General features: G+C 48.0%; 3 protein-coding genes across 7 annotated transcripts in view; 1 reads left to right on the top strand and 2 right to left on the bottom strand.

Moving 5' to 3' along the window:
• Positions 1-3,682: 3,682 nt before the first annotated feature.
• Positions 3,683-16,644, bottom strand: LOC121058190 (guanylin-like). Its single transcript, XM_040533401.1, has 5 exons — positions 16,513-16,644; positions 13,988-14,184; positions 8,552-11,896; positions 5,476-5,665; positions 3,683-4,700 (listed from the first exon to the last, which is right to left on the bottom strand). The coding sequence occupies exons 3-5, from the start codon at positions 8,624-8,626 to the stop codon at positions 4,633-4,635; spliced, it is 333 nt and encodes a 110-aa protein (XP_040389335.1). The 5' UTR covers positions 8,627-11,896; positions 13,988-14,184; positions 16,513-16,644; the 3' UTR covers positions 3,683-4,632.
• A 537-nt stretch (positions 16,645-17,181) lies between these two features.
• HTR6 (5-hydroxytryptamine receptor 6) lies at positions 17,182-24,425 on the top strand. Of its 3 annotated transcripts, none has more exons than XR_005814108.1 (3): positions 17,182-17,951; positions 19,952-22,829; positions 23,478-24,425. XR_005814108.1 is itself a non-coding variant. In XM_040533400.1 (3 exons), the coding sequence occupies exons 1-3, from the start codon at positions 17,223-17,225 to the stop codon at positions 20,748-20,750; spliced, it is 1,311 nt and encodes a 436-aa protein (XP_040389334.1). In that variant the 5' UTR covers positions 17,182-17,222; the 3' UTR covers positions 20,751-24,425. The 3 variants fall into 3 exon arrangements, 2 of the variants coding, with proteins under 2 accessions (XP_040389334.1, XP_040389333.1); XM_040533400.1 differs by having other exon boundaries at positions 19,952-20,110; positions 20,328-24,425; XM_040533399.1 differs by having other exon boundaries at positions 19,952-24,425.
• The window catches only part of TMCO4 (transmembrane and coiled-coil domains 4), a 47,321-nt gene continuing 42,368 nt past the window's right edge, over positions 21,999-26,951 (bottom strand). For 2 of the 3 annotated variants that reach the window (XM_040533395.1, XM_040533397.1), the window contains exon 15: positions 21,999-24,771. In XM_040533395.1, coding sequence (XP_040389329.1) covers positions 24,457-24,771 — 315 coding nt within the window. In that variant the 3' untranslated portion in view covers positions 21,999-24,456. The remainder of the gene's footprint in view (positions 24,772-26,951) is intronic. The other variant, XR_005814107.1, reaches the window with a different exon arrangement.

The following is a 26,951-nucleotide window of genomic DNA, read 5'->3' as shown; positions in this document are numbered from 1 at the left end:
ACTTTAGTCTTCAAAAGTGCTTATTTGGAAGAGTGTAAAATGTAGCCACAAGTCACAGTCAAGGTGTAATGACTGGCAATCCTGCTCGGTAAGGTATACATTTATTTTTTCATATATTTAACTCAAAATTATAGCATTTTGCACCAATTATAGGCAAAATGGAAGGTTGAGCAAAACAGTGTGAGAAGGTTGGTTTTACAACAGCATAAGATGAACACACTGTGACTTTAACAGAAGAAACTTCATTGTATGCATCCCCTCTGTGACATGTGACTTGATAAAGAGAATGAGCTAATGACTACCTTGAGAGAGAGAGTAACTATTGGATGCAAATTTATTTTAATATTTGCCTATAACACTGCATAAATTATGCCTACAGTCCTAACAGAGATTAAAGCATTTTGCTAGTGGGAGATGGAGAACATGGGCACGCAGCAAGGTCCAAAGGCAGATCCCATTTTGAAATTTCAACATTATGTAACAATAAGTTCATTAATATTTTTCAGGAACATTTTTTTTGTTGTTTGAAAAAAAAGTAAATGAGGAAATGTAAATGCTAAAATGCTACACTGTGCATCCGTGTTCCTAATATGTTTTCCTGGGTATGTGACACCTGAGATAGTAGAGACCGTTGGTTTATGTTATAAAGATCTTGTCTCCATACACACAACATAGGATAGAGAAACTAGGGCAGGTGGAAAAACCAGCCCTTTGACCACTCTCACACTCCATTGTAAGAGTGTTCACCCATAGCCAGAGACAGCCTTCTTCAGAGCCAATTGCCAGCATCATGCTGGTACTTCTGCTGGTCATTCTTGCCTGTCATTCTTGCTGGTCATTCTTGCCTGTGCATCACAATCCTTTATGAAGCAGGGACGTATTGCTTTAGCTCTATTCACAAATACTAAGGCTCTGTTCACAAATATGAAGGACATTTAGCTCAAGGCACAGCCTGTAGTCCAAATCTCCAAAGGTTAAAATGTCACATTAACCAATGAAAACCATATTTTTGGATGTAGAAGCAAAAGTGACTGGTTTTCACAGACTGTGTGTAGTCAGAGTAGCCATCAGCTGAATCTCCGGCTTAGCCTCAAGTGGTCAAACAGTCCCTTCAGAATCTTCCTGTGGGAAGATTTATGGGCCCATTTGAGTATTAATTTCCATACCTACCTGATGTGTGTAGGGCTAGCTTGCATCCAGCACCCTAAAGTCTTTCCAAAGCAGATACACTTTGGGACATGATAAAAAGTATGCCTCCTTACCAGTGTGGATCCTCCAGGCAGTGTGCTTGTTCCTGTGTAGCCCTCACCAGAAAACAAGTGAACTTGATCCTGATCCTAGACCTGGCACATGCTAGATGCCTGGGTTACCTGGTTGCAATGACATCTGGACTGTCATGAGCTCAGTAACTTTTATAACATCGCAAATAGCAGGCAGGAAAAGAAGGAAACATGCAGCCCATAAAAGATCGCAGGTGGCAGTCCTGACTTCTCCAAAGAGAATGATGCATTATAAAGTTTAGTCTATCTTGCCTCTTAGGAAAACACAGGACTATTCACCAGAAACAAAGGAGAACTTGCATAGATGTTTCTGACTCACTGTAACAGGCAGGATCTGTTACATGTCATGCAATTCTCTTCTGAAGTCCTTAATACAGCCAAAGTAAATAACTGGATGAAGAACACAAACTACCTTCTGATAAGGAAATGATAGGAATGTACATGACAAGAGCAAGTCCTGCCCCTGGGAAGGAACAACCGCACGTATCAGTACAGGCTGGGGGATGACCTGCTGGAGAGGCGCTCTGCGGAGAGGGACCTGGGGGTCCTGGTGGACGACAGGTTGGCCAGCAGTGTGCTCTGGTGGCCAAGAAGGCCAACAGGATCCTGGCAGGCATTAAAAAGAGTGTGGCCAACAGGCCAAGGGAGGTGACCCTGCCTCTCTACTCTGCCCTGGTCAGGCCTCACCTGGAGCACTGTGTCCAGTTCTGGGCTCCCCGGCACAAAAAAGACAGGGATCTCCTGGAAAGAGGCTAGCGGAGGGCCACAAAGATGGTACGGGGCCTGGAGCATCTCCCCTGTGAGGAGAGGCTGAGACACCTGGGTCTGTTCAGCCTGGAGAAAAGAAGACTGAGGGGGGATCTTATCAATGTTTATAAATACCTGAAGTGTGGCAGACAGAGGGACATGGCCAACCTCTTTTCAGTGCTCTGTGGGGACAGGACAAGGGGCAACGGCCACAAAATGGAGCCCAGGAAGTTCCACACCAACATGTGAAAGAACTTCTTCACAGTGAGGGTGACGGAGCACTGGGACAGGCTGCCCAGGGAGGTTGTGGGCAGTTTATCACAATGCAGTTTATCACCACCTGCTGACCAATGCCTAGCTTGTCACCAAGTAGCAGCTGCCTCCTTCACCCTAGCCAATTCCCCTAGTTTTATTGTATATCATGAAGTCATAAGGCATGGAATATCCCTTTGGTCAGTTTAGGGTCAGCTTTCCTGGTTCTGTCCCCTTCAAGCTTCTTGTGCACCCCCAGCATGTGCCCAGCATTGTGCCCAGCTGGCAGGGCAGTATGAGGAACTGAAAAGTCCTTGGCTTAGTGTAAGCACTGCTCTGCAACAACTAAAACATTGGTTTGTTATCAGCATTATTCTCATCCTAAATCCAAACCGCAGCACCATCCCTGCTACTAGGAAGAAAATTAACTCTATCCTAGCTGAAACCAGGACTATATGTCAAGACAATACTACACAGAAGCCATCATACACTAGGCCATTATCAGGCTGTGGTACTTCTGTTGAAGGCAGGCCTACAAGAGATTCAAGGTCTGAGAGTCACTTGGAGAATGTATACAAAGGTCCCCAGTCCAGTCCTCTAGCCCAGTGTGAACCCAGATATTATCAGCCAGGCTATCTTGGTTCTATTCTTTTGGCCAATGAGGAGTCTTCATTGCAAAATGCAGAACCTGTCCTCTCAGCTCAGCTGATGTGCTGAGACTTGGTGATTTGTCAGGTTAGTTTTAACAGATAATGAGAAGTCACCTTTCTATATCCAGAAAAGTTACTTTAGGATTCAGAAGTCAGGAAATCCCAAAGGCTCCAATTTCAAGACAGCAGAAAGACTCTTAGAAGATTCTCTCCTCAGCATTAGCTCTTGGATTTATTATTAGTATTAGTATTAGTATTATTTTGTCCTGGAGTAGTCAGTAGTCAAGTAGGCCCCATTCCTGGAGGTGTTCAAGGTCAGGTTGTATGGGGCCTTGGCCAACCTGATCTAGTGGATGGTATCCCTGCCTATGGTGGGGGAGTTGGAACTAGATGGTCTTTAAGTACCCTTCCAACCCAACCCATTCTATGATTCTATGATAATTGTATAACTTTACAGCATTGACATTCCTCTGAGAACCTGCTGGCTAAATTGACTTAACAATTAATATTAAGAAGGAATAATTTAAAAACTCTGAAGTAGTCTTATGTTACTATGATCCATATAAAGCACACAAATGGAATAGCAAATTGTTTTAACTTCAGGACAATGTTAACAACATATCTTTTACTCTAGTGGAGATCCAGACATGAAAGACCTTATACAAGAGATGAGGAAGTAGGCAGACTATCAAAGAAGAAAAAAATAAATAAATAAATAAATAAAAATAAAAACACCCAAAAACCCCACAAAATTGTCACGAGCTTTTATTTCATGTACAGTAGCATATAAACATGGGCAGACCCTTTCTTCACAATATTGCCACCAAAAACACAAACACCACACAACAAAACAAAATGACAAAAACATAAATCCCATCAAGTCAATATTTTTCTTTCAAAGTGCTGCCAACATTGCAGTTTGGACTTCCTGTCTCCTAAATAGAGCTTAACGAACAGGAAAATCCATTGAAAGAAGGGAACTTCTATACAACTATGAGGAAAACGTTACTAGCTACAGTGTTTGTCCACTTCTATTCCATAAATTGGCAATAAACTATTAGTACAAGTAACAGATGGAGAATTTTCTGGGTGTGAAAGTGTAGCTAAACACTTATAACTTGTCCCCAATTTGCATGTTACAGTTCTGTTACAAACATACACATACCACATGCAGACCTACAGGCACTTATCCAACCAATTGGATAGTATATGCTGGAAAAGATTATAAACCTTGGCCACTAGGTGTATGTGTGTAGGGGAAGGCAGGTCACAGGTAGATTTAGACATTAAAAGGGCTAGAGAAGACTACTCAGTTTGACCCATCATGTTCCAATCCAGATAAAATAGTGGAAGCCAAAACAATGAACCCAGGAAATTTTCACTCCAGTCAAGCATGACACAGCTCATGTAGACAGAGGCACAGCTCAGGGAGAGCAGTCAGCTCAAGAAAGGGCACCACTCAGTGTGAGCCGATGGTTCCTCAGCATCTCAGATAAGGCTTTGTCTTCTTGTTGCCAAAACTGCCCTGTTGGTGTTATCTGATCTAACTACTTCAATATTCCCCCTAGCATGTCTACATGAGGCAATAGTTTCAGTTTGACTACAGTGGAGATGGAGACTAAATATTGATTTTTGAGGGTATGTGATCTTGCAACACAAATGCACAAACTTGGCACATCTTCTTCAGATTGCTTCATCCTTTTTCAAAAGCAACCAGAGCAGGCAGCATTGGCACAGATTTCACACAAATCAGCTTCTCTGACAGCTGTGCCTGTTAGAGAGAAAAGAGAGTGTTTCAGTGGGATAGCAAAGCAATACATTGGAGAGCAAAGTCACACATCAAGTGGCTGAGAGATTCCTTTCTGTTGCTGTTCCATGAGTTTCAATGTCATTGAAGTTATTGTTGGCATAGGAAAAAAATAGTTCTTGAGAAAATCTTGCTTAAAAAATGAGATCAAACTTTAAATCACCGGGAGAACAATGGTAACGTGGAAACAAGAGAACAGCAGAACATCTTGTGGGAGGCTGGTGAGGATGCTATCTTTTTCCTCTAAAGTGGCTTGTAGAATCACAGCTTTAGTTATATTGGTAGCATTTCTTCCTAAGGTTTCCACTGTATTGGACAGTAAGTTAATAAAACAGAATAAAATTATTTAATTTTTTTTTTAAATGTAGCAGCTGGCTCAAGAATCACTACATGTGCCTTGGAAACACAAAATGCTGAAGACTAATTCGCCTCATCTACAGCTCACACCTCTTTTAGGGTACCCAGAAATAAACAGCTACTTGGAAGAAACTTTTGTGTTTTTTGTGTTTACAACAGCGTGATCTGCACAGACTACAATTAAGCACCATAGGAGTTTTCTGATGGGGATGGCTCTCAGTTTTGTATCCTTGCAGAAGGGGTAATCAAAAAGTAGCATGGACTTCCAGCTGCTTTAGAAGTGGCACAACAGTAATTACGTTTCTTTGGCTGCTACAATTTCAATGTTTGAGGTTGAAAAATGTGATTAAAAAAAGGAAATCATGCAATATGAACTACATACTCAGCCTCTCGAAAATCATGGGTGCATCTTCTCTTTTACACACAGCTTGGAACTCCTCAGGAAGATCTTTTTCTTTGCATGGAGAATAGGTAGTCTTTGAAGCCACCATGCGAGGGTTAATGCTTCTGTTCTCATCCATGAGCTCCTTTAGCTTCTTCACAGATTCAAGGGAGAATTTCAAGTCGCCATCCTATGTAGACAGAATCAGAAAAAAAGAAAAAAAAAAGAACAAAAAAAAAGGCATCAGGGAGTTAGTCCTTAGGCAAATGTATTCCATCTCAACTGAAGTCTGCTAAACTGTCAACTCTCTCCACAAACCTACACTATAGGGAAAAGGGAATGTTGGAACAAAGCTTAAAGAAATTTGGTGCTCAGTGAAAGTAAAGAGATCAGCTCTTCAATACATACACCCTTCAGAGCAGCAGTGAGACCTGGCTGGCTTGTCAGGGTTTTTGTTAAGCATCTCAGTGGATGGAGGCACAATTAATGCATTTCTCACTCTTGTGAGAGAGACCCACAAAAGCTAAGGTAGAAAGATATGGACTGAGAAACGTCAGCCTAGAAAAGAAATGATTGGGTAATATGTCATAGAGATTTACAAAATGATGAGCTGAATGCATGCGAATGGGGATTTATTTTGTTCACTCTTTCTTCTAATACATTAGTAGAGAACTTCAAGTCTTGGCTGTCATGTGGCATGCTCAAAACAGAGAAAATTCCTTCACATTTAACATTGTTAAGAGCAGAACCTCCTCATCACAAGATACTGTGGCAAGTTTCCATGAACTTAAAACTCGTCCATACAATTTATGGAACACAAATTACTGAGAAAAATGAAACGCGTCACTTCTGACTCAAAGATCATGCCAAAGCTTTGGGAGGCTCGAAGAGTAAGTATTACTCTTCAATAAGGAAGTATTACTCCATGTTTTAGACTGTTTGATCTTGTGAGTCTGTCAACGACCGTTCCCTCACAGTTTCAAGAGAATCTCACTGTTGAGGTAATAAGCTTAAATTGAACATGTTGCAATTGTTAAGTGCATAAAATCTGTATAAGTATGAAGAGAATCACAGTCTGGTCTAAAAGAGGAATATGCATTTTCAAATTGTTATTTAGCATTTGCTTTATTCATGTTTAATAATGTAAGAATGTAAGAAATAATCAGAAATATGATCAAGTGACACCTACATATTCAAAGAAATGAAGTTAATTGAGCCTGCTATGGCATAAGATCAAATATTGTTGTTTGCTTCATAGTCTCATTAGCTTGATGTTCAATTGTGTGAGAGTGGTGTTTTTTAGGGGGAGGGAGGGGTGTCAGTTAAAGAATAATAAAAAAACCAACCAAGGACATGCATTTATTTAACAAATTAAACTCTTTTCTACTTCCAATTAATTTATGATTTTTCTCAGAATAGTTTATCAGACTGGTTGCCTGTGCAAAGTTAACTATGTAGAACACAGCTCTAAATTCAGCTATCAGATGCAGACTCTAAAAGCACAAAACAGAGAACAAAAAAGAATGGATTTCCATGAGAACAGCTCCAGGGAAAGCAGAAAGGGATGAAGTGAGCTTTATTCGATTCTTTCACACAGGATTTATCTTACTTATTATCACTGCTTAGTAAGAATGAACTTTTATGAGAGAGAGACTTATGAGATACATTTATGTCCTGGTGACAAAACAAAACAAAACAAACAAACAAAAACGTCAACAACGTCTCAGAAGAGAAAAGTGTATCAGAGAGAGCTCAGTCTGAGCAGCATCTTCTCTCCAAGGTAACAGTGCATGCTGTTCTGTTGAACTAGAAGATTTTATCACAGAAATAGTCTAAGCCAGCGCTTTAGTTTGTTTTTTTTAGTTTTCTTGAATTTTTCTGGTTTTATTCCACAATTAGCTAGCCATCCTCTTCCAATTTTCATCATAGTAATTCAAGAGCTGTGCAAGAAACTGTCCAGGTAGTGATATTCAGCCTTTAAAAGCACTCCACAAAGTCCAATAAACTTTGCTTGTGACTTGCAAACATTTTGTTAAATCAATGCTTTCTGTGACATACTATGGGAAAGGGAAGAAAAGTCTTGGAAAGGTTTTCAGAAAACAAGTACATAACCAACTTTGTGCACTGAGTTAGTCGGACATTAGGGAAATTAAGTAGTCCAACTGAAAAGAGTGCAACACACATGCACAGAACACTGAACATATATATTCATGTCTTATAAGAGGCAGAGAAAATATAAATGTAGTGATTAATGAGACAAGCATTTGAATTACAAAGAGGAGCTACAACTTCAGAGTTGAACTTTCTACATTTTTACCTCAACCAGAAACTGCTATTCTCATTTGGTTATTTTCTACAGTTCCAAGTGGAAATTTGATTTATTTCTTTTCATTAAGTTGGAGACTATTTTTTTCACTCCTACTACTACTGTGCACACATAAAGAGAATCAACCATTGTTTAAATAATACTAGCCCTTTGTTACTCCAAGAATGTCATTTACAATGCAATCAAACTGCAATCTCCCAAACTGTTTCTAGGGATGAGTGCAGATAGATCTAACATACTCCCATGAACAGACAAGAGTGATGATACCTACCTACCTACTTCTATGTTGTGTGTAATATCAATCACAGGTGCAGTGTGTTTTAGAGTATTTTGTATTAGCCTCCTCTAATAGTTTATCTATCCATTACTATTCCTCCAAGCCTGCAGGTCATTTTCAGAAAGAACTACCTGCCTACAAGCAGGCAAGAAAAAACACTTTCTCCCCAGTTCATGCAACTTCACAAGAAACGGGTTTATCTGCAAAAGAAAACTCTGGGAATACCCAGATAGGAATTTCCGAGCAGTGATATAGCTGGTGAAGCATGAGGTTAGAAATACCTGAAACATTTTACAGACAGAAAAACTGAGCAACAGGGACATGATGTCAGACAACAAGCCAGAGAAAAGAAAAAATTCAGCTCTATTAATTTAGTTCAACATTCCTGTTGTAGCCACAACTCTTCATAATATCAATATATCACTGAACTTGCAAGACTAAGCCAAAAAAAAAAAAAAAGGCAGAAAACTCACCTGGACATAGACTCCCTGGGAGCTGTGTACCAGTGAAAGGAGTATAAGGACTGTAAAGGAAAGAAAGCCTTTCATAGCACCTGCAAAGTGTAGCCTCTCCTAACCTGAATATATTTTCTTTTCTCTTGCTTTGGTATTTCACTGTCCTTCCTTTGTGTCTCTCAGATTTGCTCTAGTTGTCAGAGCTCTATCTCCCCAGTGCAAAAAAAATAAGCTTTATAAAGCCTTTACACAGCACTGGCTTGGTAATCCATTAACCTAAACTCCTTATAGGCATACAATAAACCTTCAGTGGACTACCAGTTATCTACTCCTTGGCAGAGCAGGACAGTCACACCCAGACAAATACTGGTGTTTATGACTCTCTCCCACTTTCAGAAACTGGCCAAGACAGGCAGGAAAATCATTGCGGCCTACAGCACATAAATAGGAAAGTCTGGTCTTAGCTCTAACACAGCAACCAAAACTAAGTCTCCATATGGGGAATGTATGGGGAAAGATGATCTTGGAGGTCTTTTCCAACCTTAATGATTCTATGATTCTATGATTTGGAAGCAGGCAAATTAATAAACAATTAAAGAAATTGATCTCTTGCACTGATTAGCGGCCAGTCAGTTCTGAATTGATTGCTGAGCACGCAGTTCTTCTGGAGACTCCAATACTGAGAGGGGATCAATGCTCTGGAGCACATGAACACAGGGTGTGCCTGAGTATCAGCAGATATACAGTGTCATCACCTAATTAAAACACGCACATTACAGGGATTGTCATTAAAGATAAAGGCTTCAGTGCAACAAATCTATTTCTCTGTGGCTTTCAATCTTATCCAGAAACATGGAAATAGTACATGGATATTTATTTTCTCTTATTCTCTAATAAGCAGACCTGGACTACTAATGAGAGCTTCTCAGTCCCCTTGGGCCCTGTTTTTACAGGTTTCCGGGGTGCCCTCCTACTGTCTGTCCCGATCTTTCCTTTAGGCTCCCTTTGGTTACAGGAAGGCCGCTCTAAGGTCTCCCCAGAGCCTTCTCTTCTCCATGCCAAACAACCTCGATGCTCTCTGTGAATATTGAGCAGTTTGGCTAGAGCACTTGCTGGTGAAGAGTGAGGCAAAAAAGTTGTTGAGTACCTCAGCCTTCTCCGTCTCAGTTGTAGACAGGCCTCCCATTTCACTCATCATGGAGGGTACAGTTTCTTTTATCTTCCTTTGTTGTCCTATGTAGTTAAAGAAACCCTTCTTGTTATTTTTTATATCTCTAGCCAAATTCACCTGCAGCTGTTCCTCAGCTTTCCTGATCCCCTCTCTGCTCTTCTGGGCCATGTCCCTTTAACATTATCAGGGGAACATCCCTGCTTCCACTGCCTATTCATTTTGGTTTTGTGTTTCAGCTTGGCTAAGAGCTCTTGACTTAGCCAAGCTAGTCTCCTGCCTCCCCTGTCCAACTTCTTGCATGTCAGAATCGAGAGCTCTTGTACCTTAAGAAAAACGTCATTAAATATCTCCCAGCTATCATTTGCTCTTTTATCTCTGAGGGCAATTTCCCAAAGGATCCCACACACTCAAACCCTAAACAGCCAAACATTTACCTTTCTGGGTTTTATAGTCTTGACTATACTTTTACCTGTCCTGTACTACCTGTTCTGTACTACTATGATCACTGCAGCCCAGGCTACCTCCAAGCTTGACCTCTCCAATATTCTCCTGCACTAGTGAGCTACAGGTACATTGATGTCTTTTCTCTAGCTGAGACGCCAGTATGGTTACACTGCCCTGCAGTAAGTTATGAACCTTCTGATGGGAATGGGACATAAAGCCAGGAGCCAAGTAACGGTGCGATGTGTTTTGCTACCACATCGTACATCTTAATAGAAATAGGAAATAGAAACCTAGGTGCCATGCCAGGCATGAAGCCATTGTCCCTGGTGGTGCCTGTGTGCAGGCAGGCTGGACTCTGCTCTGTGCAATCGAGAAACACCTAATGCGGGGTTCAGTAGGCCACGGGAAGTGGCAGTAATGCGAGCAGTGCTCTGGATAAGGAGGTGCAGCAAAGAAGGCTGGCTTGTGAAGGATCCTGGCATGGTGGTGCTCCCTGTGCAGAGGTTCACCCATGGACCAGTGTCCTCAATGTCAGGGTTAGGCCTTTTTACAGTCACTTCCCTCCTTGAAGATGGGAATAGCATTTGCTTTTTTCCGGTCATCAGGGATTTCCCCATCATTGTGGATGTCAAGTTTGCTTAGCTGATCTCTGATCCGATCCTCTTTGACCAAGACAAAGTCCTCCTTTCTCTGGACTTCCTCTCTTTGTCTCTTGGGTCTGAGATTCCTGAGGGCTGATCTTAGCAGTAAACACTGAAGCAAAAAAAGCATTCAGTAGCTCTGCCTTCTCCACATCCTTTGTCACCAGGGCACCTGCCCCATTCAGCAGCGGGCTGACATTTTCCCCAGTCTTCCTTTTCCTACTGATGTATTTGAAGCCTTTCTTGTTGTCCTTGATATCCCTTGGCAGATCCAATTCCAGCTGGGCCTTGGCCTTCCTTATCACATCCCTGCATACTCTGGCAGTGTCCCTATATTCCTCCCAAGTGGCCTGTCCCTTTTTCCACACGCTGTAAACTTCCTTCTGTCTGAGCTTCGCCAGGAGCTCCCTGCTGGCCCATGCAGGCCTCCTGCCCCCTTTGCTTGCCTTCTTGCTCATAGGGATGCACCGATCTTGAGCTTGGAGGAAGTGATTCTTGAATACTGACCAGCTGTTTTCGACACTGCTTCCTTCTAGGGCATGTGTATGAATAGAAATGCTTCAGATGTCTTTCATTAAACTCAGCCCCTTGTGGGGCAGACTGAAGGGCCTCACTACCGTGCAGTTCCTCAAAAATTGGCATGCAGTCCCATAGCTTACCACCGGTGGGCCTGCTTTTGTCCCTTTCCCCCTTCAAATCCAGTTTAAAGGCCTATCAATCAGCCTGATTGGAGCCATGTATTGATCAGCTCGGTTTGCCCTCGGCTGCCTCAAAGGGGCCATGGTGTCCCAACAGGTGAGAGGGCAAATACTGATCTAAAGAATTTCCTGCCCAGGGCACAGCACTCTCAACCCCACAAACCCCACAGATTGCAGGGTTACAACCACTGCCAAAGTTTTCTTCCCAAGTGTTTTCTCAGGCTGATCCGCTCTGTGTACAGAGGACGTGTCTGGTACAGCTGGCCAAATGCTGCTGCACAGTCACAGGTGCTGGGTTACTCACAGCCCAGCACTTCATGGGCATCACTGACCTATGGCAGAGTGGGTCATGAGCACAGACGTCGGTGGAAGAGCACCCAGCAGGCTCTGCTGGCAAATAGGTTGGCATCTAAAGAGAAAAAAGAAGTACATTGAGGAATGGGCAAGGTGACCCAGGCTTAGGAGATGTCTGAAGGATGATTAACTGAGGAACTGCTAATCACAAAGACCATTATATTGGCATATTGAATATGTGTGATCAGGATTCCACCCACACTCACATTCGTAACATCATCAGTGGGTTCTGTGCACTGATGGTCCTGATTTTTGAATCCCTTGCAGGGGTAACTCCAGTATGCACACATCTCTCGGGTTCTGAGTTCCAGAAAATGCCATGTCTCCAGGGGGTCTAAGCCATTTCTGTGTGATGCTCTACCAAACTTTGGCTAGTCTAGTAATTCCACGGAAACACCAGAGCTGGAAATTATGGGATAACCTCTCAGGTTGGGGAGGGTACTTTCTACTCCCTGCTCTTCAGGAGCTTAGATCTATTTATACTTGCACTGTCAAACAAGTTGTCTTACGGAACATTTACCTGCAGAACAAGTGCAGATTTGGTCTCACTTTTCATGAAACTGGCTGACTTTTTGGAATCCTTCTGGCCTCAGTGAAAACTGGCAGCAGCTCAGACATAAACGACAATCTCATTTAGAGCTTTAGTAGAGTGTCAATGTGTTTATGGAGTTGGCTCTACATAATATTTTCGTGTTAAACTCTTTTATGATCAGGAATAACTTACAGGTCTCTATTGTGCTTCCTCCATAGTTCTTTATCTCGTTTGTTTTTTTTCTAAAGACTGATCACTTTTTAAATCTGATTGTTTTATATTTAAAAAAAAAATGTCAAGGGCCTATGGCTAGGCTTAGCAAGCCATAATTAATACATAACTCAGAGCCCTGCCACAAGCCCTGCAAAAACTGAAAGACAGGGAGCCAAGAACCACATGAAGTTAAGAGCACGTGGCTGACATTTGCATGTAGTCTTCCAGAATGCGTGGCAGGCTCTAAACTACTTCAGGAGAGATGCCCTGAGCTTTTCCTGGTGTAGGATGGGTGCAATTTGCGAGAAGCCATGGTGCTCAATGCACCCCTAATGCTGCCAGACGAGCACGATGCGGCACGCCGCCAGGCTCCCGGAGCAGATTGCCAGCACAGGGAGGCAGGGCAGGCTCCAGGTGGGATGCAACACGTCCTCCACCACGGAGATGGTGTCCAAGACAAAGGGCTCTGAGCCCAGCTAAAGCCCTGGCACACCAGTGGCGTGCTGTAGTATTATGGCTGAGCACAGTCACAGTGGGGTCTTTTAACATCATGGCTGTGCACAGTCACAGTATGGTGTTGTAGCACCATGGCCAGGCATTGAATCGCCACAGGGCCTTGTAACATCAGTGCTCAAAAGAAAGTCACAACGGGGCCTTGTGACCGCATGGCACAGCACAGAATCACAGTAGGTAACATCATAGTGCTGCACAGTGTCACAGAAGGGCCTTGTGACATCAAGGCTTGGCAAAGAGTCATAGAGGATGATTAAAAAATCATAGCCTGACACAATGTAAAAGCTGGGCTTTGTGACCTCAGTTCCCAGCACAAATTCACAGTGGGATTTTGTAAAATCATGGAGTGGCAAAGAGTCACAGCCTTTGGATATGATGCCATGGCATAGAGTTGCATGACAGTGTTGTAATATCATGGCTGAAGACAACGTCACAGTGGGTCGCTGTAACATCATGGTCATGCACAAAGTAGAGTATTGTAACATCATGGCCCAGCAGAAAGTCACAAAAGGGCCTTGAGACCTCACAGCAGGTTCTTGTAACATCACAGCCCATCACAGCAGGGCCTTGTAATGTCACGTCCTGGCACAGAGTCACAGCAGGGCCTTGTGACCTCTCAGAACAGCACAGAATTGAGCATAGTAACATCACGAATCAGTACGGTGCCACACGAGGGGCTTTCTGACCTCGTACCCTGGCACAGAGTCACAGTTTGGTGGCAGAGGGCAGAGTCGCAGTGGGGCCTTGTAACATCACGGCCCAGTACAGCATCACAGGGTGGTACTGTGACACCACGACAAGGTGTAGAGTCACAGTGGGGCTTTGTAACATCAGTGCCTGCCACAGACTGACAGGAGGCCCAGCAAAGTGTCACAATGGGGTACTTACTGTAACACCATGCCTCTGAAAGCGTCTCAGCACGGCTTTGTCGTATCACGACCTGACACAGCCACAGCGGGGCGTTGTATCACCACGGATCTGCAGAGGATTGGCGCAGGGCCTTGTGAAGTAGCCACAGCTTCACAGTGGGGCTGTGTAACACTGTGAGCCAGAAGAGTCAAAGCAGAGCCTTTGGACATCATGTCCTGGAAGAGAGCACGAGAATGGTGTTGTAATATCATGGCCCAGCATAGTGTCACAACAGGGCCTTGTGACTTCATGGCCCAGCACAGAGTCACGGTGGGGCACTGTATCATCACAGCTTTGCAAAGTGTCAGAGCAGAGCCTTCCGGCCTCACGGCCGAGCACAAAATCACTGTGGGGCATTGTAATATCATGGCCAAGGACCAAGTCACAGTGCAGATGTGTAACATCACGGCCATGCACAGAGTCACAGTGTGGTATTGTAACGTCATGGCCCAGCACAGCCTCACAGCAGGGCCTTTTGACATTACAACGCAGCAAAGAGTCCCACTGGAGCTTAGAAACATCAGTGCCTGGCACAAGGGCACAGGAGGGCCGTGTAATTTCATGGACCAGCACAGAGCCACAGTTGGGCGTTGTAATGTCATGGCTCATCTTTCTCTACTCAGTCCTGGTGAGTCCACACCTGGAGCATTGTGCCCAGTTCTGGGCTCCCCAGCACAAGAGGGACTCATTCAAAACCCTCCTGGACACGTCCCTGTATGACCTGATCTAGGTGTTCCTAAGGATTGGACTAGATGATCTTTCAAAGTCCCTTCCAATCCCTAACATTCTATGATTCTGTGATTCCCAGGGACCCTTCCTCTTATCTACTGGTCTCTGGAGGCCTCGCAGGGCTCTCTAGTGCACTCTCAGGCACACTGGAGGCCTCTAGTGGCCCTCCGCTCCGTTGTAGATCCTCCACATTTCCACCAGGGCTACACAGTGCACTCTACCTACCCCTGAAACCCTCCCAGTGACACCCAGTGTCCTCTAGGATGCCCTAGAGTCCTCCCAGTGCAGCCTCCAGGCCTCCTGTGGCCCTCCAGTGTTCTCTGGGACCTTCTGGAGGCCTTGCAGTGTACTCTAGCACACCTTGAAGGGCTCGCTGGACACTCCAGTGACCTCTACAGTTCCCTAAAGCCACCCCAGTGCCCTCCGCTGTGCTCTGCTGCCCCCAGCAGGTCTCCCAATACTCCCAGGGCACTCTAGCATCCACTACTGGTCTCCCAGTGCACCCCAGAGGCCTCCCAGGGAACTCCTGTGCACTCAAGGGTGCTCTAGAAGCCTCCTCTTGCACCCTAGAGGCCTCTCAGGGACCCTTCCTCTTATCTACTGGTCTCTGGAGGCCTCTCAGGGCTCTCTAGTGCACTCCAGGGCACACTGGAGGCCTCCAGTGGCCCTCCGCTCCTCTCTAGATCCTCCTCATTTCCACCAGGGCTACACAGTGCCCTCTAGCTCCCTCTGGAAGCCTCCCAGTGACACCCAGTGTCCTCTAGGATGCCCTAGAGGCCTCCCAGTGCAGCCTCCAGTCCTGTATCAGATGCTCCAGCTTTGGATTGGCAGAGACCCTGGGGGAGCCATGGGCTGAGCGTGGGCTGTAATCACAAACAGAGGTGAACCCCGCTTTGTGTCTCCCCTGTCCCTTGCTCAGAGATGGTTTCCAGGCCAGAATCACCCATTCATCTCCTAGGAAAAGAAAGAAAAACTTGTTGGAAAGGGGATTAGAAAAGGAGATCTTGGTAAAGAGACATTTCTGTTCCTTCCCTGCATGTCTTCTGAATGAGGAGAAGGGACGGAGAAGCCAGTGGGTCATGCTGGGTCCTCTGACTTTTTGCCCCCCGCCTGCCAAAGGGCAAGCTGCCCAGGGTTTACCCCGGGTTGCCCCTGCAAAGACTGAGCCCAAAAAAACCCCGGAGTGGAGGGGCAAGACCCCTGGCTGTCTGAGCGAGGGTGCAGCCCTTTTTTCCCTTGGCATCCCTCCCTGGCTGCGCATGGCTAGAAAACCAGCCAGCAAGTCCTTTGCATGCCTCTGGCTGCTTTCTGAGAAGGCAACTGTGAGCTACTGAATGCAGGTTTTGTTGCTATTTATCTGGCTGTGCAAAATTCAGCTCTTATCAGCCGACACGGGATGGAACCTCGTGCTCGGCGTTGCCTGCTGGGCTTAGCTGCAGATTGCTGTCGACCTGCAAAGACAGCGTGGGGGGCTCCCACGTTAGCAGAAGCAGCGGCCAAGGGGAGGCAGAGCACGGTGCTGGCAGAGAGGGAAACTCTGGCTGCCACTTCCTGGAGTTTAGACCAGATCCCTGTTTCCACTAGGATTTTGTTTCATTTCATTTCATTTCATTTCATTTCATTTCATTTCATTTCATTTCATTTCATCTCCTCCTCTCCCCTCCAGCCCCACCTCCTCCGAATCAGCATTTCTGCATCCTTCTCTGTGCATACCAGAGCAGCAGGTAAAAGTCTGGCTGGCACCTGCACGCACACACGCTCACACACACACACACCTGCGCACCGGACGCACCTCTGCCGGGGGACGGACACCTCTGGGCGGCTTCCCACACTCCTGCGTGCGGCATCTTCCTCTCCATGGGCGATCTTGGCTGGGAGCATCCCCGTACCCGCCTGAGGGCTGCTCTGCCTCTCCTTGCTGCCTCCCGCCGCAGCAGCAGAGCTCGGGCACGGAGGAGCTCAGCGGGGCCCCACTGCCCCAGGGGACAGAGCTCTGCGGGTGGACAAGCACAGCTGGGAGGCAAGAGCTGAGCGTCGGCGGTCCAAAGCGTCCAGAGCATCCCGTGGTCCTCTTTATCCCCCGGTCCAGAGCATCTGGAGCATCACAGAGCGTCCTGACACCCAGAGCACCCTATGCATCTCCAGCATCCCAGCATCCGGAGCATCCCCAGCACCCAGCAGCGCTGCCCGGGGACCTCCCAGCGCAGGGGGATTTGCAGGGATGAGGAAAAGCCTGGCTGTGAGTAACAGGGAGGGGAACCTTGCTGCTGCTGGTCGGCTCCTGGGAATGTCTCTCTGCCCTGATTACCGGTGAAAAGAGAGAGTGGGGGAAGAGAGGGAGAGGAGGAGAGCGGAAAGGAGGGCAGAGAGAGAGAGAGGTGGCACTTCTTGCCCTGGGGCTGGCTCCAGCAATGATCACCTAGCGCAGGTGACAGCTGGAGGAAGTCCCCAGAGCTGCAGAGCCGGCCCTGCTGCCCAGCTCCTCATGGAGGGTGATTTGGGGTCCCCCAACGCCAGCGTGCTGGGGGAGCGCTCGCTGCTGGTGGGCAGCAGCTGGCTGGCTGCCTTCCTTTGCTTCATCATCCTGCTGACCACGGCGGGGAACTTCCTCCTCATCCTCCTCATCGTCACCCAGCGCTCCCTCCGCAACACCTCCAACTACTTCCTGGTGTCCCTCTTCATGTCCGACCTGATGGTGGGGCTGGTGGTCATGCCCCCAGCCATGCTCAACCAGCTCTACGGGCGCTGGGTGCTGCGGGGTGACTTCTGCTCGCTCTGGTACGCCTTTGACGTCATGTGCTGCAGCGCCTCCATCCTCAACCTCTGCATCATCAGCTTGGACCGCTACCTGCTCATCATCTCCCCCCTCAAATACAAGCTGCGGATGACCTCCTGCCGGGCCCTCTGGCTCATCCTGGCCGCCTGGACCTTGGCCGCGCTGGCCTCCTTCCTGCCTATCAAGATGGGCTGGCATAAGCTGGAGTTTGAGGTCCGGTCCCCGAATATCACCTCCCAGGGGGATGAGGACCAGTGCCGGCTAGTGGTCAGCTTGCCCTACGCCCTGGTGGCCTCCTGCCTGACTTTCTTCCTGCCCTCCGCTGCCATCTCCTTCACCTACTGCCGCATCCTCCTGGCAGCCCGCAAGCAAGCCGTGCAGGTGGCTTCCCTCACCTCCAACGTGGCCACCGCCACCACCGACGAGGTCACGGCACAGGTAAGGGAGCGAAACGGTCCCGGTGTCCCCTCCAGGAGGACAGCAGGCAGGGCAGGCAAACACTTCATGCGACCTGGGCTTCCCAATTGCAGCCTGGGAGCTCCTCTTACCCGTCCTGCAAACCCCCAGATGTGTGCCAGGGCTAAGACTGAGGGCTTTGCTCTGCTTTCCTCCACCCCAGCCTTGTTGTGGGGTCCCCCAGAAGGAGCAATTACCCCAAAAACTGCCGGGAGGCTCCTTGCAGCTCGAGTCTGGGTACGTGGGGGCTCCGCCAGCCTCCAGCCCAGCCCGGTGCCCTGTCCCCTTGTGCCACTGCCACGTCTCGGCCCCGAGATGCAGGTGGGAACGGGGTTTGCACGTTCGAGCCACGTGCTCAGGGCACTTGAGGTGGGACAGGAGCAGGGAGGCCTCATCCTGCTCTCACAGTTCGCAAACAGCCAAGGCTGCTGCTGCCGGCCACCAGCACCATCTCTCGTGCTCCCAGGAAGCAAAACTTTGCACAGGCAGGTGCCGAAAAGAAAGTAAATAAATGCACAGCTGGTGCAGGGAGCACAGCCAGGCACCTTCCAAAGCTTACCGAGAGGAATTAGCCCCTGAATTCCCAGCACGGGGACATGGATGGACTCAGGGCTGGAGCCAGGGAGGGGATTTGGCAACTGGAGGGAAACATCCACCTCCACAGTGGGATGGCAGCAGCTCTGCGGTGTCTTTGGAGGTGCCAGTGTCTTGTCCCAGCAATGGTGAGCTTTTAAGCAGCTCAGGAGCACGGGAACAGCAGGAGTCTAAGCAGAGAAATAAAACAAGATAAAGGCGAAAATGTTCCGTGGTGCAAAATAAAAGCAGTTTTGTCTCCCTCTTGACTAGCATCATCCCAGAGGGGTTTAATCTTATCTGACTTTGGGCTCGTAACTCTTGGCCATGGTGAGCGTGAGACACAGGGGGGAGAAGTTTAAGTAAAAGCAAATACAGAATTCTGAAGGGCACCTAATTTTGAACATCCAGCTTCTGTTTTTGTTACCTGGCCTATAATAGGAACTGCAAAGTACCTCCTTACTCGAGACTCCTGGTTGAACCAGGCTGTGTGTTTTTGTAATCAAAATGTGGCTGCACTTGGGGTTGTTTCTATTTCTCCAGGAGCAGGTAATTGCTACTAAATCTAACAGCTTTAATTCCTTGTAATAGGTTTATTGACCTCATATCCCACAGGGAAAATACAAAGTTAATTGCCTTCAAATACCTTGATTTAGTTTGTTCTCTCTCTTTTAAAAAAGGAGCCAGAACTCTGACCCAGCCAGACCTCCTGCACATGATGAGATGTACTAGACTTTCAAAAGGAAAATGAGAATCAAAGAACAAGCAGCCAATATCATTAAAATGTTTATTTTTTTTCCCCTGGATGCCAGGTTTTTGGACTCTACAACCCAAACCCGCTTTGGACTTTGGCAGCCTTCAAGCATTTTAAACAGATTTTTGGTTCTCTTTTTGGGCAGGAAGCTGAGTAGCAATAGGGCCTCACCTAATCACGGCGGAGAGCTGAGATAATAATTTTAGATGGCAAGAACAGGAAAAGGAACGGGTTACTTCTGGCATTTGTAAGCTGAAACGTTTGACTTCCTGCTTTTAAAATGTAATTAGTTTGCTGCTCTAATCAGCAGTTGGAGATGCCTCTTCAGGGCATGCTTTATCCTCACCAAAACACAGCCTGAGATGGGTTTTTCTGTACAAGAAGCATCTCAATGATAAAGTCCCTATTTTACAGGGAAAAATAAAATAAAAACCTCTCAATATTGAGGGTTTCTATTGCCTCCTCTTCCTGCTTTATGGTTCAAGGACTGTGGCGTGGGCCATCCTCCTGCCCCCGTGACAAGGGAAGTAATAGCCCTTTTTGTTTTTGTTTTTGCAGCACCAAATGCCACTTCCCTTGGGCAGGAGGCTGGCGCCAGTGCCAGCAGCTCCAGCCTGGGGTGAAGCAGTCACTCACCGCCCGTGTCCCGCTGCAGGGTCCCCGCGCCCCCAGCCAGCCCCCGGCCGGCAGCGAGAGCAGGAGGTTCGCCAGCAAGCACAGCAAGAAGGCGCTGAAGGCGAGTCTGACGCTGGGCATCCTCTTGGGCATGTTCTTCGTGGCCTGGCTCCCCTTCTTCATCACCAACGTGACACAGGTATGCACACGTTTTGTTGGTTTTTTAACCAGGAAGAGCTGTTTTTCAAAAGCATTTCACAGCCGGGCTCGAGGTTCAGCTGCCTGCAGATCCTGCCAGAAAGCTGCAGTTTCGTCGGGGAGAAAAACCCTTCAAAAGCAAGGAAAAATGTTGGTGTACCTGGGAAATGCTCAGGGTCCGGGAGACGCCGCTAATTCTTGCCGTGTCTCCCCGCCAGGCAGTGTGCGAGTGCATCCCGGCCGGCTTCTTCGACGTGCTCACCTGGCTGGGGTACTGCAACAGCACCGTGAACCCCATCATCTACCCGCTCTTCATGAGGGACTTCAAGAGAGCCATGGGCAAATACCTGCCCTGCTGCCGGCGCTCGGGGCAGCCCCGGCCCAGCGCCATCTCCCTCTCCATGAGGAACTCCAACAGCGGGCCCCGCGTGGCCACGTCCCTCAAGAACGTCCTCACCTTGCAGGCCGACACCGACTCCGTCGACTCTGGGGCACCGGTGGACGAACACAGCCTGCCGCCGCTGGCCGCCGACGCTGCCCAGGCTCTCCTGGCCCCCGGAGTCCGCTTGATCAATATTTTTGACACGGAGCCCCGCGAAGAGGAGCTGCAGCACCGGCAGCTCGGCACGCCGGTGGCCTGAGAGGCCGTCCGTGGGGCTGCAGATGGGGGCGGCGCGGTTTCAGAGGCCGGTGTCCCAGGCAGGATTGCCCCGGCACGACGCAAACCCTCCGGGAGGGCAACCGCAAGGCGCTTCCCTGCCCGCACTGAGCTCCTCGATACCCTCTTCAATGAAACTCGCATCTCCTTGGGGCTGTTGCTGACCACTTCTGCGGGTAGGTTTAAAGAGCGCAAAGCCACGTTTTACTGCTGAATTAATCTGCCTTGTTTCTCTCTCTTTCTGTCCCTTGTTTACTCACCAATTCCTCACCCTTCTCCACGAGCTGCTTCTCACGGCCTTTTCACAGCCCGTTGATCGGAACCTCGCACCCTTTTGCCAGTATGTCTCCCCGCACTTCAGCCAAGGGCAGGTTTTTCAGCTTCCACTCATACAGCTCAGTATAGCCTCTCTAACTCATGCACTAGGTGCACCAAGGGAAGAGGAAACACATCCTGTGACTCACGGGCAACAGGTTTGGGGCTGCTTCAGTCCACAGAACATCACGTCTGCTTGGAGTTTAATTCTCTCGCCCGATTTGGACTGTATCTGTCAGAGTTTCCTGTGAAAGCAGTGAGCTGCAGCATGCTGAAACCATCCTATTTAATCATGAACAGCCTGCGCTACAGGGGATTAAATCTGATGCAAAATGTTCAGCACTGCCTTTTGGATATTCCACAAGGGTGTGGGTGTTCGACTTGTTTGTGGCTCTCTGGATATCCTGACAGTAGTAAGTAAGGAAATCAGCTTCCCTTATGCTTTCATCCTACAGCTTCCTATTTTTGGCACGACCGTCGTACTTTGCTCTTGACAATCCACGAGTTTTAAGATGATGCAATTAGAAAATAGACATTTCTGTTCTTCAAATCAGAATATCGACTTCCAAATGATAATGCCACCCCCCTCAACCTTCCTCAGAGCCATAAGCAGAGAGAATAGTGAGCAGTATGGCCAGCGGGCACTTTAAAATAGCAGCAAAGAATGCTTGCAGCTAATTCTTCCTCAAGTGCCTTTCAGATGCAGAATCGGGTTGATAGTTTGTTGCTGTGCCCTCCCTGAACTCCTGCCCTACTAGCCTTGCTTCAGAGCTCATGTTTTGGTTGTGCTCCTGAAGCCCACAATCACACAGACAAATGAACACAACGCAGGGGGAAGAAGCTGCATGACAGGCAAAGTCTCGTTAGTTTTCTTTCCACGTTGCCCACATATGTTCCAGAACTGAACAACAAGTGCTTCAATAACTCACTTGACATTTATTTGCTACAAGCACACTTGCAACCGATGGCTGGCCCTGTGGTCAACGATAAATGACCACGACAGGCAGAGGACTCATCACAGGTTCAAGTATCAAACTATTTAATATGTTTTCTCCCTATATCTGTGGCCAGATATTTAGCTTGGTTTTGGTATCAGGCATGAAGATGAATGTGTTCATCTGTCCACAAATAGTTTTATATAAAAACATATGTGGGCTGTAACTCCAGTTAAACCAGAGTAGAAAAAGACACGATGGACTCCCCAGTCCCTCAGGTAACGAATTCAGCAGACACAGGCTTCAGGAGATGAACAAAAAGAGCTTGCTGCCAGCACCCAGGAGCACCCTGTAACAAAGCTGTTCACAGACACATTTCCTCCACGAGCAGAAGTTGTTCAGAATTTCACTCAATGACAAATTCAGCTGCATCTGGTGTTCTCAAAACTTCTTCAAGCCAAATTTTAAAAAGCAGCAATACCGTTCTCATCGAGCTAGTTCTTTGTAGTAAGGTGTTTGCTTGTGGACAAATCGTCTGATCCGGTAGAGGAATCGTGTCCCTTTCCTACAGCCCACACCAAAAGAGCTGACTGCGACGGGCAGTCCCTGAGGGATCCCAAGACTTGCCTCCAACAGCCCCAGCCCAGCAACGTGCCCATCGTGCGTCGGAATCTGGAAGCTCTGAGCCCTCCTCGGTGGCGGGACTGGGGAAGAGGAAGAGCCAGGCACCAGACCCAAAGCACTGCCAGGTCGCGCTGCCGCCGTGCCGCACCCAGCAGCAGCTGCGTGTCAACTGCCCGAGAAACCTGAAGGTAAGGGTTGCGGAAAGCTCGGGAAAGAGAGGAGAGGTTGGTATTAAACCAGCTGCTGCAGCAGGGAGAGGGAGGGCTCTGTGAACCAAAATCAGAAGCTGCGATTGCACTGTTTCCCCTCCCGTGAGTCAATGAGGCCTTCCAGATCTGGAGGTGGGGAAGTATTTATACACAACGGCACTTGTTTTAACCTAGAAAAAAACAAAGGTGTTCTCAGAAGGGGGTTTACCCTCGTGCCATATTCCTGCTAGGTTGCATTTTCTTGGGCTGAGCAGCAAAATAGGCCAGAAAAGGACCTTTTAGGGAAGATGTGATGGAAGACCAATCCCATAGTTTTGGAACTGTGCATGGCAGGGGATATAAAGCTGCGTCACTCTGGTCTGAGACTGGGGGAGAAGAGGGTGGATGCCAATTTGCTTTATGGAAGGAGGCAGAAATCAAACAGATTTATGTTTATCCTATGCCAAGTATTAGTTTTATTTTAAGCCAATTAAAAATACATCTAGAGGGGGCTTTTGAGGCTGGAGATGTGTGTGGGACACAAAACAAAAGCCTCTGTGGGTTGCTGGCTTGCAAAGCCTGGGATGAAGTTTCACAAAGTAATAAAGCATTAAAAGCCCACTCTTTCTCCTGCTGTCTTTCACCTAGGGACTCAAAGCATGTTTCTAATAGTAATGAGGCCTCAAATACTCATCACCCTCAGCTTGCAGATAGGGAAACACTCCCGTCGATTGGAAAGTGCCCAAGCCATGGCAGCAAACCTGCAGCAGGACGGGGAAGGAAGCCAGGTACCCTCAGCCTTTCACCTTCCTGGTTAGCAGAGCTGAAGCGCGGATGCTGAGACACGCAGAGCTGGGCAGCCCGATCCTGCAGCACACCTGGTCACCTGGAAACCAAAATCCGAATCAACCACTGCTGGAAAATATTTTTAATGTCCTAGTTTGGAGCCCCTCTCCACAATATGCTTCAAGATACCCGCAGAGCCACCTGCTTTCCCCAGAGTTATGTACCAGAAATACAGCCCCTAATGGGGAGAGCTGCTTCCCTCAAGAATAAAACCAGTTTGTGCAAGGAGGGGAAAGCCACCGCTTCCTCAAGAGCAACGATGATTCAGGCAGGAATCAGCCCTTTCTCATCTACGGGAGATGTCGTGGGCAGCTGCTCCAAAAGCTTTGATCCAGTGACACTCTCTGGGCCCTCAGAAGGGTCTGAAAAGTGCAGATTCAGTTCTGCCAGCGCTACTGATACTCCTTCGGGAAGAAACGGACAGTGCTTTCAGAGCGGTTTTCGTGCTGGCTGAACATGCTGCCCATCACAAAGAGCTCCAATTCGCCTCCACACAGGCCAGCTAACGCGTGGGCTCGCTGACGGTTCTGCTGCCCCTCTCGTCCAGCCAGAGCAGCCCCGCAGCCACCCGCAGCCCGCACAGGGAGCCCAGCTGGTGCTGAGCACACAGCATCCACGTGCCATGGGGGGCACGGGCCCGAGGGATGCCTCTGTGCAGCTGGCGCTGGACAAACTGCATGAGGCAGCTGGCCTGCAGGGAGCAGAGGAAGGACTGGAGATTCGGTTGGGAGGAGAGAGAGAGAGAGAGAGAGAGAGTGATGTCTGCGCCAGCTCTAGAGGTTCAGTCTGTGCCTGCGCCCGCTGCCAGCTCCCCATCTCTACTTGTGTCAGTAGGCACAGAGCTCAAGTGTCCGGAATTCAGGCTGGTGCTGGCCGTGGGTGCCCCGGCCCGGTGGCCACCGCCAGCTCCATCCTCCTCTTGCACAGTGTTTTCCTCTTCCTGAGTCTCGCTGCCTGCTTCCTGCTGCGATTTCTTGGCTAGAGGGCAGAAAAGTCCGGCACCGCCCTTCTCCTCCGGCCGACACTCCTTGGTTTTAATGCCCACAGCTTTCAGGATCGTGTCCATTTGCTTCATGTAGTCCAGGTGGCCCTTGACCTACAAGCACACAAGGAGTCTGGTTAGTGGGGAAGGTGTGGGGAACCCAGCTCAATTCCATCCTCTATCCCAAAAGCCGCCCCTCCCGTGAGATTTGGTTTCAGCTCTGAAAAGCTGAAAGAGAGAGGTCTGAACAACGCAGCCCTCCATGGAAAAACCCTAACGTCGTGGCACACGCTGCTCCTGGATTACTTTATCTCTGGGGGATGTATGTTTAAGTGCTTGGACATTGCCGAGCAACAAAACTGGACTCTGGGTGCCACAAGGGTAAAAGCGGAGGTGATCTGCCTCAGTGAGAGACTCGCAGGTAGGAGATGACTTGACTTAGTTCAACTCCCTGTTCTCTGGTAAATCATATGTCCTCCCTTGCCTTAGCTTTCTTGTACAAGATTATCTTATTTCAATTAAGATACAGTCACTAGATCAACAGCTACCAAGTGTGTAAAGGTTCCTGGCCGGAAGGTGCTGTGAGGCACTATTTAAATGTCCACTGATCTGTCCTTGTGGACACCATATAAAACCGGGAGTTCAAGAGTTTTAAGTTCATAAACCGAATTAAAGTCAACAGTGCACTGTTGCAAAAAAAAACAGACATTTGACTGTAGGGTGATTTCTATGATAAGATAAACCCTTCTGATGCAGCTCTTGGAATGTGTCCTTCAAGTCAGGGCACAGGAGGGAGAGGAAAAAAAAAAAAACAACCTCCTCAGCAGTGCTAATTATTGTTGTGTGTTAAAGGCTACCTGGCTGGAAGGGCAGAGCCTGCCTCCTCTGTTTCAGGTGTCCTGCTCAAGCCATGTGTCTGAGGTAACTACAGCCAAGATCCTTCTGCAGACCAGCCTGTAGGTCTCCCTTGCTGTTGTCCTTGCAGCCAAAACAGAAGGAATCACAGGATGGGGTTACAGGGGGGTTTTCCGCGGAGGTGCTGAGCTGAGGTGACTGCGGTAGCACAGCCCTCGGCCTGCCGACTTCAGCAAAGATGAAAGGGTGTGATTTGTATCCTAAGGTATTTTAACACCTTTGGTAAACTCTATTTCCAGCAGTTTAATTCCTTCCTGACCCAGCCAGAAAGCTGTCCCAGGCAACACCTCCTCTTATTTTGCCAAAGCTTGCCGGAAATTCGGGAATTTCCATACCCGAGAATACCCAACACCACAGCGCCAGTTTCCCTGGGACGGGCTGTGCTCACACAGACAGTAAGAGCTCTTGGAAGAGCTCTGTGAAGAAACCCAGCCATGGCCCCTCTGCTCCGGTCTGGTTAGTTAACCTGTGCTGTACTGCTCACGGGGAGGTGTGCGTGAAAGGTCCTGCACAGTGAGGCGGGTCAATCCTGTCCGTGCCGGCACGGCCAACTTCACTGCAGCCCTGCCTGCTGCTGGCTGCTCCCAACTTGCTCCATCACCTCCACGCGAGCTCACTCCATCTGCTCCTGATGGCTGGGCAGTCCCCTCCTCGCTCTGACTTCCAGCACGCCTCTACCCAAAGGTGCTGCGAGCCTCCTTCTCTGCAAGGGCAAAATCCAGAGCTCCTAGCCCATTGTGTGAAGCAGCTTTTGAGTGGTAACATTTGGAGGCAGTTAGGACTTGGAGCAAAATAAAGGATTTAATCAGCACATTAGCAATGCAATATGCGACTTTAATCAGTCCAGATGGCTCAATGGGCTCTTGATGTTTTGAACAGATTAGTTCATTAAAATAACCACCGAAGGACTAACGGACTGGCTGTTAAGTTGTGTACACTGTTCTCTGAAGAAGTGTGAACCTTTTACTGCCCCATAGGGGAGCTTGGTGCTAAAGAAGGAAACAAACACAGTGCTGGACAAGGTGGAGAGAAATGAGAACGCGATGGACTCACCGGGAGGGGTTGCTGTGTTCTGAAACCTTCCCAGTCATCACACTCCACCTGTCCTGGCCAGTGCTTGAGGATTTCTAAGAGGCTTGTTATGTTACCCACTCAGTCAGAGAGAACAAATTCCCTTTGTCACCCTAAGGACTAGATTTTCATAATTCCTTAGTATCCGGCAGCTTCCGCTAAAACAACTGGGGATTCCTCTTCCTTGAGCACTACAAACACTGAGAGGTGATGGGCATGAGCAGTGCTGAACAGCTGAGCCTCTCCTCACACAGCTGGAAGAGAAGCTGAGACCTCCCAGAAGTCTGCCCCTTACTGCAGATCTACTA

Source organism: Cygnus olor, chromosome 21 (genome assembly GCF_009769625.2).
Source record: "Cygnus olor isolate bCygOlo1 chromosome 21, bCygOlo1.pri.v2, whole genome shotgun sequence".
Lineage (NCBI taxonomy): Eukaryota > Metazoa > Chordata > Aves > Anseriformes > Anatidae > Cygnus > Cygnus olor.
The sequence above is the reverse complement of the archived record's forward strand: the minus strand, read 5'-3'. Positions and strand labels throughout refer to the sequence as shown.

Excerpts from the sequence above, each read along its gene's own strand:
- HTR6 (XM_040533399.1), top strand. The coding sequence starts at position 17,223 with ATGGAGGGTGATTTGGGGTCCCCCAACGCCAGCGTGCTGGGGGAGCGC. Across the intron at positions 17,952-19,951 it reads CCGACGAGGTCACGGCACAG|GGTCCCCGCGCCCCCAGCCA; the intron begins GTAAGGGAGCGA and ends GTCCCGCTGCAG.
- LOC121058190 (XM_040533401.1), bottom strand. The coding sequence starts at position 8,626 with ATGAAAGGCTTTCTTTCCTTTACAGTCCTTATACTCCTTTCACTGGTA. Across the intron at positions 5,666-8,551 it reads CCCAGGGAGTCTATGTCCAG|GATGGCGACTTGAAATTCTC; the intron begins GTGAGTTTTCTG and ends CTGTCTACATAG. Across the intron at positions 4,701-5,475 it reads CATGATTTTCGAGAGGCTGA|GCACAGCTGTCAGAGAAGCT; the intron begins GTATGTAGTTCA and ends TCTCTCTAACAG.